The following is a 16,891-nucleotide window of genomic DNA, read 5'->3' as shown; positions in this document are numbered from 1 at the left end:
AACTTTTTGGCCAGCCCAATGCTGAGCTTTGTGGGATCTTATGTACTCTGCAAAGCTTAGTGGGCATTCCATATAGGCATGGTTTGGGCACCTTCACAATCAAATTTTGTCTTTATGGAAAATGGGGAATTCTCAGTTATGCATCTTATAGTTTACAGGAGAAACCCATTGCAGGCTGAAATCTGATGTTGGAATCGTGTGAATCCAGAACTTCTCATCTAAGAAGCTAAAACCTTAGTTATTGTGAAGATTTAAAAAAATCTGAAGACCTTCAGTTGAGCTGTCTTGGGATGCATATGCTTATTTCAATTGCTACCTATTTTATCACATCTTATAAAATGAACTTTGACATTTACCTAATGAGTATAGTACCTCATATAAAACACAAACTATAGTACCAAAGGTACATTCATAAAATAAAATATAAAGTGAAACAGAAAGTAATAACAGATCAGTCTTTTATGTAACTGCCATACAAAGTAGTTATTTCTATTGCTTAGCCATTGGGACTATGTTGAAATAGAGTGTGTGTTCCTTTGAGACAGTGAGCACATGGCTTGTATAAAATGACAAGGGCTGCAAAATCATCTTTTAAAAGAATCCCAGTTAGTTCCCCAGATCTGTGGGGCTCTAGGGCCTTGAAACCACAATCAGGATTACGACAAGATCTCATCCAACGTCTTTGGCATCTTACTGAGGAGGATCCTCTGTAGGTCAAGTTTATTTGCTTTTTTCTCCACCATAAATGTGGATTGTTAATTAATCTTCTAACCTCGCTGGGATCAGGTAAGATTAAGCAAAGTGACTGAAAGGAGCTTTGCAAATGTATAAAGATGATTAATAATATACCTAATTATATTGGTAGCAGTCTGTCCTCTAATCTAGCCAAGTGGGGTTGAGGTGTTAACTCCCAGGTAGACTTTCCACAGCTGGCCTTTGGGAATGGGTGTATCCTCCTCACCTAACCCCAGTTCAACAGTGAGTTTGGGTGGGAAGAGAGAGGGTTCAGTGGGACCATGGAAACTCCCCAGCCCCAGCTACTCCTTCACAGGCCTCTACCCCTTTGTACTTGGAGGCAGGTAGGAAAAGTGCTTTCTCTAGTGAACTTTGTTCTTCCTCAAAAACTGGGAAGCAGATCTGACCAAGGAAGCAGCAGTGGGCTTTCCCCAGCAACTCTTCCACCCACCCTCTCACCTTTCATGGCCCCGCCAACCTCTCTCACCATTATCCTTCCCACCCCACGTGACTGAAGCTTGAGATTGACTTACATAGTAATCCTGATCTAGGCCCTTCCTCCCAATTAGGTGTAACTGTCCAAGAGATACCTAGAAATGATGAGTTTTGACAATTATTTTAGTAGTAGTATTCATTTCAATAAAGAAAAGAAAAAAAATTATTTGATTTTAATGCAGTATATTGATCCAGTTTGCTACAATTGGCATGTCTTAAAAAAAAAGCAGAAAACCGTTCCCAATTCTGTATTTTATTGGGTTGATGTTGGTCATATGGCTTCCTCAAGGCCAGAAAGCTGGCCTGGTGATGTACAGCAACACCTGGGCACGTAAACCTAGTGGCCTTAACTCTTGGTTCTCAAAGGTCACACAAATGCTGTCCTATTTCCATTCCCATTTCCAAGGACAGGGTATTTCTGGATCCTGGTAAGAGTTCATTCATATTAAAACCAACATTGGATGGTACTTTTTTTCTATAATTAAAATCTAGGTTTTTTTTGTAATAATTTTTTTAGGAGTAAATGCAAAAAACAATGCCATTACTATTGCAACTGGCTCTCCCATAGGCTATAAAGAACTGAAAGATACAGACAAAAAAGGAGTAGAACAAAGAGGGGGTTCTCTTCCCTTTCCCATTCAAGATGGAGCATTGTTAACCCTTCTAGGACTCAGAGAGAACTAAGCCCTTTGTAATTTGCATGTTCTAAAAATTCAAGCTCATCTGTATACATTACTTGTATCTGAACATCTCCTCTTTCAGCCAAAAATTTATAGTATTGGTATATGTCCCAGTCCAAAATCTCACTGTTAGAACTCAGATTTTCAGGTCTTTCAGTTAGTCTCACTTTTTCCACTGGAACACCTTCACTTTTTTCCAATTTGTCAGCAACTGTGAATAGAAACAAACCAGAAAGTAGCCAGAATACACAGACTGTAAGAGACAGCAGTCAGCTTACAGAAAAAAACTATTAGGCCTATTCTCTTCAAATTGTGCAGAGATCTGGTCTACTAACAGAAAAGTAATATCCTTAGGAGATAGAATTTTGCTTATTTGGTTCTCAGAAAAGTACAAGACACTACTTATTTTTTGCTGCCTATACAAATATTGTATCAATATATGTAAGACCCTAGCCAAGCAGGCTCAGGAAAGAAGACAGATTTCAGAAGAAGGCAACCAACTCCTTCTATCACTGACTTTTACTGGGTATATTGAAACTACAATACAAGAGTAAGAACTGCTTCTTAATTATTTCCTATGGATAGTCTGAAAATAAATTTCAAATATGGTTGAGTAAACCTAACAAAATACACAATTTGAAATATATCTGGTAATTTCAGTTTCATTAAGCATACAAAAACATCTTGATATATATAACATCTTTAATTCAAAAGTAATTTTTTTTTTTTTTTTTTTTTTGCGGTACACGGGCCTCTCACTGTTGTGGCCTCTCCCGTTGCGGAACACAGGCTCCGGACGCGCAGGCTCAGCGGCCATGGCTCACGGGCCCAGCCGCTCCGCGGCATGTGGGATCTTCCCGGACCGCGGCACAAACCCGTGTCCCCTGCATCAGCAGGCGGACTCTCAACCACTACGCCACCAGGGAAGCCCCAAAAGTAATTTTTTTTCTTTCTTTTCTCAGATCCTAATAATGTCAAAGATGTAAATTCAGATGTTATTCTGATCATAGAAATTAACCATGGACTTTACCCTATTCACTTCTTGGAAGATTTTTATTTAAAACTCTATTATGTAGTCTGGTTCAGTGATGTTGCATGAGGAAATATTACATGCAACTTTGAAAATGATTCTAGGAATATATATTAACCTCGTGCTCTGTTTTTTGTAGACAAAGGATAGGGTAATAGAATAATGGTTACTTGAATTGTTCTCAAGTGCAACAATAGAGATTGCCAAGGTATGTACCTTACATCCATTTCTTCAGGAATTTTTAACAAGTCATCCCATATTCTAAATGTTAGAATTACAGAAACTGCTTAATATTTATTCATGTTATATTAAAATTCTCAGTTTAAGGAAAGAAGATCACAAGATCAAGTAAAATAGAATTGTTTGGAGACATGAACTAACAAAAATAAAAGATGAGTACAATCATTTAAAACTTTTGGAAAAGTAACTATTAAGAAATCAGAAACTCTACATTGTATTAAAAGAATTGTATTATAACCGATGTTAAAGCACAGTCTTTAAATACTTTCATAAATATTTCAACTAGTATTGATTTGTTTTTTTAATTGCTTGGCAAATCTCTTTATCTTAAAATAAATTATGTGGATTACTCACTATAATCTGCCACTTTCTTGTAATGACTTAGGGCAACTTCGCAATTCTGTAGAACACTGATTCCTGACAAATATCTGTAACCCTAAAACACATATAAATTCTTAATATTTTGACAATGCTATATTTATAACACACCTGTTTGGGCCCAAGAATATTTAATTACAAACCAAAATCATCTGGGATATCATGCTTCCTCCAGCACTTCCAAAGGTGTAATATATCAGTGCCTAAAGTTTAAAAAAAGGTTATTCGACATTTAAATTTGAAACTCAAACCCAATCATTGCCTTTTTATTCCCAACCTTGAGCTACTCCAAAATAAATTACAAATTTCATTCTCTTTCTCTGTAAAGATGGCTGCCATTCACTGGGGGCTTATTGAGCTCTGGAGTCTGTGAAAAGGGGATTGTACATGATATTCCATTTAAACATCACAAAACCCCTATGGAGTAGATATTATCTGAAACTTGATAATATGGAACATTAAGAAACAAATGGCATTAGGACCCTAAACTTCTCTAACTATTGAGCTGTGCTCTTAACCACCACACTAGAGTGAGCCCTTCACTTAAAGAGTAGACTCTCTATTCAGTGTCCCTTTAAAAAATCATTTTTGTTCCAGAAAAAAATAAAATGACCTTACCTTAGCTTGATTGTATTCCATTCCTATTCCACAAGAAGACAAAAATCCTAATGCCTAAAGCCCAAAAGAAAAAGAAAAACTCAACAAATCCATTTATTTTACAGCTATTCTTACCTACATTAGTAAGGGGTATTTTAAATGTCTGCTCTATAATTATTTATATTGTTAACTTATTTCTTATACCATAGCAAATTGCCTTATTACACTTTTGCTAAGGCAACAGGAAAAATTTGGAAAAGGTTACAGTAGTGGAAGTTTTGTATAATATATGTGAAAATAAGCTAATACTTACTGAATTTTAGAATAATTATAGTAATAAAATAGTATAAACCAAAGCTCTCTATGTGTTTACCTTTCTTGGCAATGAAAAGACTTTTTTCTCCAATACTTTTAAATTTTAATTTGAATACTTTTTTACATATTTTAAAAATAAAATGTGATGGATATAAAAAGTTCAAACAAGAAGAATTATATTGAATAAAAAGTGAAAGTCTGAACACAGAGCAAGATGGTGGAATAGGAAGCCCCAAGCCTTGTTTCTCCAATGTAGCCAAAATACACAGTTCAAAAAGCCTTTATGAGAATTTCAGAAGCCAGTTAAGAAATCGTAGTTACCCAGTCAAGCTCACAGCAAAGAACAGGCAATTAAAATAGGTTAGAAAAGCCATTATTTAATCTGCAATCTTATTGCAGGTTTTTAAGGTTATTTAATCTGCAATCACTCCTCCCCCAGGCCAGCACAGCTTGGTGTGTCCAATTTGGAGCTTCTCCCTTGGGAGGGAAAGAGGAGAGTGGAACTTAGGTCCAGTATTCCAGCTTTTGGTGGGATTGCCTGAGGGACTGATTTCTGTCTTGCCTGATACAGGGTGCTAATGGGGAACCAGCATACTTTCGATTCCCCAGGGGGCTTCTGAGAACAAAAGAGCTCATGGGATTGTTGCAGCATCAGAGAACTTATAGCATACTGCAGATGGCAGCCAGCACAACTCGGCACAATCAGGAGAAACAGCCCACCTCATGGCTTCTCCCTTGGGAAGGAAAGAGAAAAACAGAGTGGGAATTCTGACTTTTGAAGAGGGGCTGATCGAAGATTTGGCTTTCATCTCATCTGATTTGGAGCACTGACAGAAATGGAATGCTTTAGATGCTGGGGGCCTCTAAGCAAAAAAGAGAGCTTGGAGGCTTGTTGCAACACTAGAGAACCTGCAGTACCACAGAAGGCAGTACCACCAGAGACAGCAAGTGATTACAACCTTCTGAAAAAGAAATCTCTGTAATTGGGAAATTACAAACACAAATCCAGAGAAGACACATTCCCAGAAAATATTTGAGAGACCCCCAGAATCTCTAGCTGTGTTTACTGGTGAAGGTCTTCCTCTGTATAAATCTAGTCCATAAAGACTGGGAAAGGTGGCTGTTTCCCCAGATGCATAAATCACAGCAAAAAATAACAAGGCAGATAAAGAAACAGGGAAATATGGCCCAACCAAAGGAATAAAATGAATCTTTAAAAATTACCCTAAAGAAATGGAGATTTACAAATTACCAGACAAATAATTCAAAACAATCATCTTAAGCTCAAAATGCTACAAGAAAACACATATAAACAACTAAATGAAATCAGGAAAATAATGCATGAACAAAATGAGAAAATCAACAAAGAGAAACTATTAAAAAAATCTTACAGAAATTCTGGAGCTGAATACAATAATAAAATTGAAAATTTCACTAGAGACATTCAACAACAGACTTAATCAAGCAGAAGAAAGAATCAGTGAACTTGAACACAAGTCATTTGAAATGATTGAGTTGGAGGAACATAAAAAAAAAGGAATTTAAAAAAGTGAAGAAAGCCTAAGGGACTTGAGGGACACAAAAAAACTGAACATTATACACAGTATGGGAGCCACAGAAGACTGAGAGATAAAGGGGCAGAGAGCTTATTTTAATAAAATTTGGATGAAAACTTCCCAAACCTGAGAAAGGAAATAGGTATCTAAATTCAAGTTCAAAGAACTCCAAGTAGGGAGTCCACTCAAAGAGGCCAACACAAAGACACATTATAATCAAAACAAAGACATAGAGCACCAGATGCAGCAAGAGAAAGGAGACTTGTCATGTACAGGGAAGTTTCCATAAGATTATGAGCAGATATCTCAGCAGAAACATTACAGGCCAGAAGGGAGTGAAATGATATATTCAAAATGTTGAAAGAAAAAAGCTGTCAACCAAGAATACTGTATCTGGACAACCTAACCTTCAAAAATGAAGACAAAATATAGAACTTCCCAGATAAGCAAAAGATGAGGGAGTTCATCAACACTAGAGCTGCTTTACAAGAATTGCTAAAGGGAATCCAAGTTGAAATGAAAGGATGTTAGCCCGCAACACAAAAGCATACAAAAATATAAAGCTCTCTGGTAATAATAAATACACAGACAAACAAAGAATCATGTAATACCGTAATGGTGGTGAATAAGTCACTTTTAATTCTGGTAGAGAATTTAAAAGATAAAAGCATAAAAGATAACTGTAACTAAAAAACTATGTTAATTGATACAAAATATAAAAAGAAGTGATTTGTGTCACTAATAACATAAAGTGGGAGGAGGGCAGAGTCTATGTGATTGAAGTTAAGTTGATATCAATTTAAAATAGATTGTCATAACTATAAGACGTTTTATGTAATCTCCAGGGTAACTACAAGGAAAATACCTACAGAAGATGCACACAGAAAATGAGAAGGGAATCAAAGCATGCCATTACAAAAAAATAAATGAAAGACAAAGGAAGTCATCAAGAGAGGAAAAGAAGGACAAAATAACTATAAAACAAACAGAAAACAATGAACAAAATGTCAATAGTGAGTCTTTCTCTTTAAGTAATTACTCTCAATTTTTATATGGATTAAACTCCCTCAATTAAAAGACATAGAAGGCTCAATGGATAAAAAACAAGATCCAACTTTATGCTGTCTACAGAAGACTTACCTTAGATATAAAAACAAACATAGGCTGTGAAAGTGAAAAAAATGGAAAAAGATATTCTATGCAAGCTGTAACCAAAAGAGAGGGATGATCACACTTAGAAAAAGTAGACTTTAAGTCAAAAACTGTCACAAGAGGCAAAGGACATTATATAATGATAAAAGGGTCAATTCACCAGGAAGATATAACCATTATAAATGTATATGCACCTAACAGCAGAGCACCCAAATATATGAAGCAAACAATGACAGAATTGAAAGGAGAAATAGTGATAAAATAACAGTAGGAGATTTTAATTCCCCACTTTCAATAATGGATAGAACAACGAGACAGAAGATTAATAAGGAAACAGAGGAGTTGACCAACACCAAGGACTAATTAGACCTAATGGACATATAGCAAACACTCTACTCAACTACAGCTGAATGCATATTCTTCTGAAGATCACATAGAACATTCTCCAGGATAGATCATATGTTAGGCCACAAGACAAATATTAACAAATTTAAAAAGATTAAAATCATACCAAGTATCTTTTCTGACCACAGTGGAATGAAACTAGAAATCAATAGCAAAAAGAAAACTGGAAAATTCACAAATATGCACAAATTAAGCAACACACTCTTGAATAACAAATGGGTCAAAGAAAAATCACAGGAAAAATTAGAAAATGTCTTGAGACAAATGAAAACTAACAACACCATACCAAACTTAGGCAATGCAGCAAAAGCAGTACTAAGAGGAAGTTTATAGAGATAAAAATCTACTTTAAAAAGCTCTCAAATTAACAACCTAACTTTATACCTCAAGCAACTAAAGAAAACAGAACAAATGAAGCCCGAAGTTAGTAGAAGGAAGGAAATAATAAAGAATAAAGGAAAGATAAACAAAAAAGAGAATAGAAAAACAGTAGAAAAATCAATGAAACTAAGAGCTAGTTTTTCAAAAGATCAGCAAAATTGACAAATGCTTAGACTAAGAAAAAAAGACCCAAAACACAAAAATCAGAAATAACAGAGGGGACATTACAACTGATGCCACAGAAATGAAAAAGATAATAAGAGAGTAGTATGAACAAATATACACCCCAAAATTGGATAATCTACAAGAAATGGATATATTTCTAGAAAAACACAACTTATGAAGACTGAATCATGAAGAAATAAAAATCTAAACAGATCTATAACTAGTAAGGAGGTTAAATCAGTAATCAAAAACCTCCTACAAAGAACAGCCCAGGATCTGATGGCTTCACTGGAGAATTTTATCAAGCATTTAAAGAATAACACCAATCCTTCTCAAATTCTTCCCAAAAACCGAAGAGTAGAGAATACTTTCAAACTCATTTTATAAGGCCACCACTACCCTGATAATAAAGCCAGACAAGTATGCTACAAGAAAAGAAAACCACAGACCAATATCCCTGATGTATATTGATGAAAAGAAAACCTTAACAAAGTACTAGCAAACAGAATTCAACAACACATTAAATGGATTGTATACCATGATCAAATGGGATTTATTCCTAGAATGCAAAGACAGTTCAGCATATAAAATAGATCAAAATATATACTGTTGGCCCACTGTATCTGGGGGGTTCTGCATCAACAGACTCAACCAACCACAGAACAAAAATATTTTTAAAATTCCAAAAAGCAAAACTTAAATTTACTGTGCACTGGAAACTATTCACATAACATTTACATGGTAAGTAATCTAGAGATGATTTTAAGTATACAGGGGGATGTGTGTAGGTTATATGCAAATACTACATCATTCTATCGGGTGAGCCAAAGGTTAGTTCGGTTTTCATAAGATGGCTCTAGTAGCACTTAGTTGTCTTTAACTTTATTCCAAACAATTTTGTTAGATTGTATGTGACAGCTGTCATATCACTGTGCATTTAAAAAAAGACAACAGGGCTTCCCTGGAGGCTCAGTGGTAGACAGTCCACCTGCCAATGCAGGGGACATGGGTTCGTGGCCTGCTCTGGGAAGATCCCACATGCCGCGGAGCGGCTAGGCCCGTGAGCCATGGCTGCTGAGCCTGCGTGTCTGGAGCCTGTGTTCCACAACAGGAGAGGCCACAACAGTGAGAGGCCCGCGTACCGCAATAAATAAATAAATAAAAATAAATAAATAAATAAAAAATAAAAAAAGACAACAAAACTGGTGAATTTTTGTATAGCCATTTTAATATTGAAGATGAAAGAAATAAAGCAACATTTTCAGCATTTTATGCTGTATTATCTCAAGAAAGGTAAAAATGCAACTGAAATGCACAAAAAGATTTGTGCACTGTATAGAGAAAGTGCTGTGACTGATCGAATATGTCAAAAGTGGTTTGCGAAGTTTCGTGCTGGAGATTTCTCACTGAATGAGGCTCCATGGTTGGGTAGGCCAGCTGAAGAGGATAGCGATCAAATCAAAGCAATAATTGAGAACAATCAATGTTACACCATGCAGGAGAGAGCTGACATACTCAAAATATACAAATCAAGTGCTGAAAATCATTTGCACCAGCTTGGTTATGTTCATTGCTTTAATGTTTGAGTTCCACATAATTTAAGCGAAAAAAACATTCTTGACCATAGTTCTGCATGTGATTCTCCAGTGAAACATAATGAAAACGTTCCATTTTTAAAACAAATTGTGATGGGCGATGAAAAGTGGATACTGTACAATAATGTGGAAGGGAAGAGATCGTGGGACAGCGAAATGAACCACCACCAGCCACACCAAAGGCCGATCTTCATCCAAAGAAGGTGATGTTGTGTATATGGTGGGATTGGAAGGGAGTCTTCTATTATGAGCTTGTTTCAGAAAACCAAACAATTAATTCCAACAAGTACTGCTCCCAATGAGACCAACGGAAAACAGCACTCAATGAAAAGCGTCCAGAATTATTCAACAGAAAACACATAATCTTCCATCAGGATAATGCAAGACTGCCTGTTTCTTTGATGACCAGGCAAAAACTGTTACAGCTTGGCTGGGAAGTTCTGATTCATCTGCAGTATTCACCAAACACTGCACCTTCGGATCTCCGTTTATTTTGGTCTTTACAAAATTCTCTTAATGGAAAAAACTTCAATTCCCTAGAAGACTGTAAAAGGCACCTGGAACAGTTCTTTGCTCAAAAAGATAAAAAGTTTTGGGGCCCACTCTCCCAGCCCCTGACTTTCTCCCTTTCCCTCTCTGTCCTTCTCTCCCCCTTTTCCTCTCTTCCATTCTATGGAAGAAGCTTTGTTATGAGCATCCCTAATAAGAGCTCCACATGGTAAGGAAATGAAGCCTCCTGCCAATGACCAGAGGATAGGATTCTGCCAGCAGCCTTCTTTTGGGCTGCAACTCTTCCCAGAGTCTCCATCTTACTGGCCTACTATATCAGATTTTGTATTCACCAAGCCTCCACAATCATAGTCTTGGTGCTCCAGCCGGGTGTCAGGCCTGAGCCTCTGAGGTGGGAGAGCCGAGTTCCACCAGAGACCTCCCAGCCCCAAGTAATATCAAACCGTGAAAGCTCTCTCAGAGATCTCCAACTCAATACTAAGACCCAGCTCCAATCAATGACCAGAAAGCTACAGTGCTGGACAGCCCGTGCCAAACAACTAGCAAGACAGGAACACAACCTTACCCATTAGCAGAGAGGCTGCCGAAAATCATAAAAATTTCACAGACACCGCAAAACACACCACCGGATGAAGTCCTGCCCACCAGAAAGACAAGATCCATCCTCATACACTAGAACACAGGCACCAGTCCCCTTCACCAGGAAGGCTACACAACCCACTGAACTAACATTACCCACTGGGGACAGACACCAAAAAAAACGGGAACTATAAGCCTGCAGCCTGAAGAAAGGAGACCCCAAACACAGTAAGTTAAGCAAAATGAGAAGACAGAGAAATACACAGCAGATGAAGGAGCAAGATAAAAACCCACCAGACCAAACAAATGAAGAGGAAATAGGCAGTCTAACTGAAAGATAATTCAGAGTAATGATCTAAAGATGATCAAAAATCTTGGAAATAGAATGGAGAAAATACAAGAAACATTTAACAAGGACATAGAAGAACTAAAGAGCAAACAAACAATGATGAACAACACAATAAATGAAACTAGAAATTCTCTAGAAGGAATCAATAGCAGAATAACTGATGCAGAAGAACGGATAAGTGACCTGGAAGATAAAAAACTGGAAATAACTACTGCAGAGCAGAATAAAGCAAAAAGAATGAAAAGAATTGAGGACAGTCTCAGAGACCTCTGGGACAACATTAAATGCACCAACATTCGAATTATAGGGGTCCCAGAAGAAGAAGAGAAAAAGAAAGGGACTGAGAAAATATTTGAAGGGAATATAGTTGAAAACTTCCCTAATATGGAAAAGGAAACAATCAAGTCCAGGAAGCACAGAGAGTCCCATACAGGATAAATCCAAGGAGAAACATGCCAAGACACATATGAATCAAACTAACAAAAATTAAATACAAAGCAAAAACATTAAAAGCAGCAAGGGAAAAGCAACAAATAACATACAAGGGAATCCCCATAAGGTTAACAGCTGATCTTTCAGCAGAAACTCTGCAAGCCAGAAGGGAGTGGCAGGACATATTTAAAGTGATGAAAGGGAAAATCCTACAACCAAGATTACTCTACCCAGCAAGGATCTCATTCAGATTTGATGGAGAAATTAAAACCTTTACAGACAAGCAAAAGCTGAGAGAGTTCAGCACCACTAAACCAGCCTTTACAACAAATGCTAAAGGAACTTCTCTAGGCAGGAAACACAAGAGAAGGAAAAGACCTACAATAATAAACCCCAAACAATTAAGAAAATGGTAATAGGAACATACATATCAATAATTACCTTAAATGTAAATGGATTAAATGCTCCAACCAAAAGACATAGACTGGCTGAATGGATACAAAAACAAGACCTGTAAATATGCTGTCTACAAGAGACCCACTTCAGACCTAGGGACACATACAGACTGAAAGTGAGGGGATAGAAAAAGATATTGAATGCAAATGGAAATCAAAAGAAAGCTGGAGTAGCAATTCTCATATCAGGCAAAATAGACTTTAAAATAAAGACTATTAGAAGAGCCAAAGAAGGACACTACATAATGATCAAGGGATCAGTCCAAGAAGAAGATATAACAATTGTAAATATGTATGCACCCAACATAGGAACACCTCAATACATAAGGCAAATGCTAACAGCCATAAAAGGGGAACCAGACAGTAACACAATCATAGTAGGGGACTTTAACACCCCACTTTCACCAATGGACAGATCACTCAAAATGAAAATAAATAAGGAAACACAAGCTTTAGCTGATACATTAAACAAGATGGACTTAATTGATATTTTTAGGACATTCCATCCAAAAACAACAGAATACACTTTCTTCTCAAGTGCTCGTGGAACATTCTCCAGGATAGACCATATCTTGGGTCACAAATCAAGCCTTGGTAAATTTAAGAAAATTGAAATCGTATCAAGTATCTTTTCCAACCACAACGCTATGAGACTAGATATCAATTACAGGAAAATATGTGTTAAAAATACAAACACATGGAGGCCTAACAATACACTACTAAATAACCAAGAGATCACTGAAGAAATCAAATAGGAAATCAAAAAATACCTAGAAACAAATGACAATGAAATCACGACCACCCAGAACATATGGGATGCAGCAAAAGCAGTTTTAAGAGGGAAGTTTACGGCAATACAATCCTACCTCAAGAAACGAGAAACATCTCAAATAAACAATCTAACCTTACACCTAAAGCAATTAGAGAAAGAAGAACAAGAAAACCCCAAAGTTAGCAGAAGGAAAGAAATCATAAAGATCAGATCAGAAATAAGTGAAAAAGAAATGTAGGAAACGATAGCAAAGATCAATAAAACTAAAAGCTGGGTCTTTGAGAAAATAAACAAAATTGATAAACCACTAGCCAGACTCATCAAGAAGAAAAAGGGAGAAGACTCAAGTCAACAGAATTAGAAATGAAAAAGGAGAAGTAACAACTGACACTGCAGAAATACAAAGGATCATGAGAGATTACTACAAGCAACTATATGCCAATAAAAGGGACAACCTGGAAGGAATGGACAAACTCTTAGAAAAGCATAACCGTCCAAAGCTGAAACAGGAAGAAATAGAAAATATAAACAGACCAATTACAAGCACTGAAATTGAAACTGTGATTAAAAATCTTCCAACAAACAAAAGCCCAGGACCAGAGGGCTTCACAGGCAAATTCTGTCAAACATTTAGGGAAGAGCTAACACCTATCTTTCTCAAACTCTTCCAAAATATAGCAGGGGGAGGAACACTTCCAAACTCATTCTATGAGGCCACCATCACCCTAATACCAAAACCAGACAAAGATGTCCCAAAAGAGAAAACTACAGACCAATATCACTGATGAACATAGATTCAAAAATCCTCAACAAAATACCAGCAAACAGAATCCAACAGCACATTAGAAGGATCATACACCATGTTCAAGTGAGGATATCCCAAGAATGCAAGGATTCTTCAATATACACAAAACAATCAATGTGATAAAACATATTAACAAATTGACAGAGAAAAACCATTTGATCATCTCAATAGATGCAGAAAAAGCTGTTGACAAATTCAACACCCATTTATGATAAATACCCTCCAGAAAGTAGGCATAGAGGGAACTTACCTCAACATAATAAAAGCCATATATGACAAACCCACAGCCAACATTTTTCTCAATGGTGAAAAACTGAAACCATTTCCACTAAGATCAGGAACAAGACAAGGATGTCCACTCTCACCACTATTATTCACATAGTTTTGGAAGTTTTAGCCACAGCAATCAGAGAAGAAAAACAAATAACAGGAATCCAAATTGGAAAAAAAGAAGTAAAACTGTCACTGTTTGCAGATGACATGATACTATACATAGAGAATCCCAAAGATGCTACCAGAAAGCTACTAGAGCTAATCAATGAATATGTAAAGTAGCAGGATACAAAACTAATGCACAGAAATCTCTTGCATTCCTATACACTAATGATGAAAAATCTGAAAGAGAAATTAAAGAAATACTCCCATTTACCACTGCAACAAAAATAATAAAATACCTAGGAATAAACCTACATAAGGAGACAAAAGACCTGTATGCAGAAAACTGTAAGACACTGATGAGAGAAATTAAAGATGATACAAACAGACAGAGAGATAAACCATGTTCTTGGATTGGAAGAATCAACATTGTGAAAATGACTATACATCCCAAAGCAATCTACAGATTCAATGCAATCCCTACCAAACTACCAATGGCCTTTTTCATAGAACTAGAACAAAAAATTTCACAATTTGTATGGAAACACAAAAGACCCCAAATAGCCAAAGCAATCATTTTTTTTTTTTTTTTTTTTTGCAGTATGTGGGCCTGTCAGTGTTGTGACCTCTCCCACTGCAGAGCACAGGCTCCATACGCGCAGGCTCAGCGGCCATGGCTCACAGGCCCAGCCGCTCTGCGGCATGTGGGATGTTCCTGGACCGGGGCACGAACCCATGTCCCCTGAATCGGCAGGCAGACCCCCAACCACTGCGCCACCAGGGAAGCCTGCCAAAGCAATCTTGAGAAAGAAAAATGGAGCTGGAGGAATCAGTCTCCCAGACTTCAGACTATACTACAAAGCTACAGTAATCAAGACAGTATGGTACTGTCACAAAAACAGAAATATAGATAAATGGAACAGGATAGAAAGCCCAGAGATAAACCAATACACATATGGTCACCTTATGTTTGATAAAGGAGGCAAGAATATACAATGGAGAAACGACAGCCTGTTCAATAAGTCATGCTGGGAAAACTGGATAGCTACATTTAAAAGAATGAAATTAGAACACTCCCTAACACCATACAGAAAAATAAACTCCAAATGGATTAAAGACCTAAATGTAAGGCCAGACACTATAAAAATCTTAGAGGAAAACATAGGAAGAACACTCTATGACATAAATCACAGCAAGATCCTTTGTGACCCACCTCCTAGAGAAATGGAAATAAAAACAAAAATAAACAAATGAGACCTAATGAAACTTCAGAGCTTTTGCACAGGAAAGAAAACCATAAACAAGACCAAAAGACAACCCTCAGAATGGGAGAAAATATTTGCAAATGAAGCAACTGACAAAGGATTAACCTCCAAAATATACAGGCAACTCATGCAGCTCAATATCAAAAAAACAAACAACCCAATCCAAAAATGGACAGAAGACCTAAATAGACATTTCTCCAAAGAAGATATACAGATTTCAACAAACACATGAAAGAATGCTCAACATCACTAATCGTTAGAGAAATGCAAATCAAAACTACAATGAGGTATCACCTCACACCAGTCAGAATGGCCATCATCAAAAAATCTACAAACAATAAGTGCTGGAGAGGGTGTGGAGAAAAGGGAACCCTCTTGCACTGTTGGTGGGAATGTAAATTGATAGAGCCACTATGGAGAACAGTATGGAGGTTCCTTAAAAAACTAAAAATAGAACTCCCATATGACCCAGCGATCCCACTACTGGGCCTATACCCTGAGAAAACCATAACTCAAAAAGATTCATGTACCACAATGTTCATTTTTTAAAAAGCCAGGACATGAAAAATTTTTTTAAAAAAAAGCCAGGACATGGAAGCAATCTAAGTGTTCATCAACAGATGAATGGATAAAGAAGATGTGGCAATTATATACAATGGAATATTACTCAGCCATAAAAAGAAACAAAATTGAGTTTTTTGTAGTGAGGTGGATGGACCTAGAGTGTGTCATACAGAGTTAAGTAAGTCAGAAAGAGAAAAACAAATACCATATGCTAACCATATATATGGTATCTTAGAAAAGAAAAAAAATGGTTCTGAAGAACCTAGGGACAGGACAGGAATAAAGACGCAGAGGTAGAGAATGACTTGAGGAGACAGGGAAGGGGAATGGTAAGCTGGGACGAAGTGAGAGAGTGGCATGGACATATATACACTACCAGATGTAAAATAGATAGCTAGTGGGAAGCAGCCACTTAGCACAGGGAGGGCAGCTCGGTGCTTTGTATCCACCTAGAAGGGTGGGATAAGAAGGGTGGGAGGCAGACGCAAGAGGGAGAAGATATGGGGATATATGTATATGTATAGCTGATTCACTTTGTTATAGAGCAGAAACTAAGACACCATTGTAAAGCAATTATGGTCTCAAAAAGATGTTAAAAATATTTTGGAAAGATGGAATTATGAAAAATGACAGAAGGTAGTGGAACAAAAGGGTGAATACGTTGTTCAGTAAAGTTCTTGGTGAAAATGAAAAATGTGTGTTTTATTTTTACTTAGAAAACTGAAGGCATATTTTGTCCCACCCAATATAATGTATGTGACCATATGTGGATTTCTGGTATCAGTAGGGGTGTCCTGGAACCAATCCCCTATGGATCCCAAGGGCCTACTGTACCACATTGACAAAATAAAAGAGAAAAATATGATCATTTCAATTGATGCAGAAAGAGCACTTGACATAATTCAACACCTTTTTACAATAAAAACACTAAACAAATTAGGAATAGAGGAAAATTACTTCAGCATAATAAATACCATGTATAAAAAGCCCATAGGAAACATCATATGTAATGGTGAAAAACTGAAAGCTTTCCCTTTAAGATTAGGAACAAGGCAAGGAGA

The 16,891-nt window shown here is 36.8% G+C and overlaps 1 protein-coding gene across 1 annotated transcript in view; it reads right to left on the bottom strand.

The window, feature by feature from the left end:
* Window positions 1-16,891, bottom strand: part of SEL1L2 (SEL1L2 adaptor subunit of SYVN1 ubiquitin ligase) — a 63,871-nt gene that overhangs the window by 31,156 nt on the left and 15,824 nt on the right. The window contains exons 3-7 of the mRNA XM_030763577.2: window positions 4,177-4,230; window positions 3,702-3,761; window positions 3,535-3,616; window positions 1,967-2,121; window positions 1,269-1,325 (exon numbers count right to left, since the gene is read on the bottom strand). Of these exons, the coding sequence (XP_030619437.2) occupies window positions 1,269-1,325; window positions 1,967-2,121; window positions 3,535-3,616; window positions 3,702-3,761; window positions 4,177-4,230 (408 nt within the window). The remainder of the gene's footprint in view (window positions 1-1,268; window positions 1,326-1,966; window positions 2,122-3,534; window positions 3,617-3,701; window positions 3,762-4,176; window positions 4,231-16,891) is intronic.

The sequence above is a fragment of the Delphinapterus leucas genome, chromosome 15 (genome assembly GCF_059928025.1).
Source record: "Delphinapterus leucas isolate spDelLeu-1000000601 "Yukka" chromosome 15, BTC_Dleu_Yukka2, whole genome shotgun sequence".
NCBI lineage: Eukaryota > Metazoa > Chordata > Mammalia > Artiodactyla > Monodontidae > Delphinapterus > Delphinapterus leucas.
The sequence above is the reverse complement of the archived record's forward strand: the minus strand, read 5'-3'. Positions and strand labels throughout refer to the sequence as shown.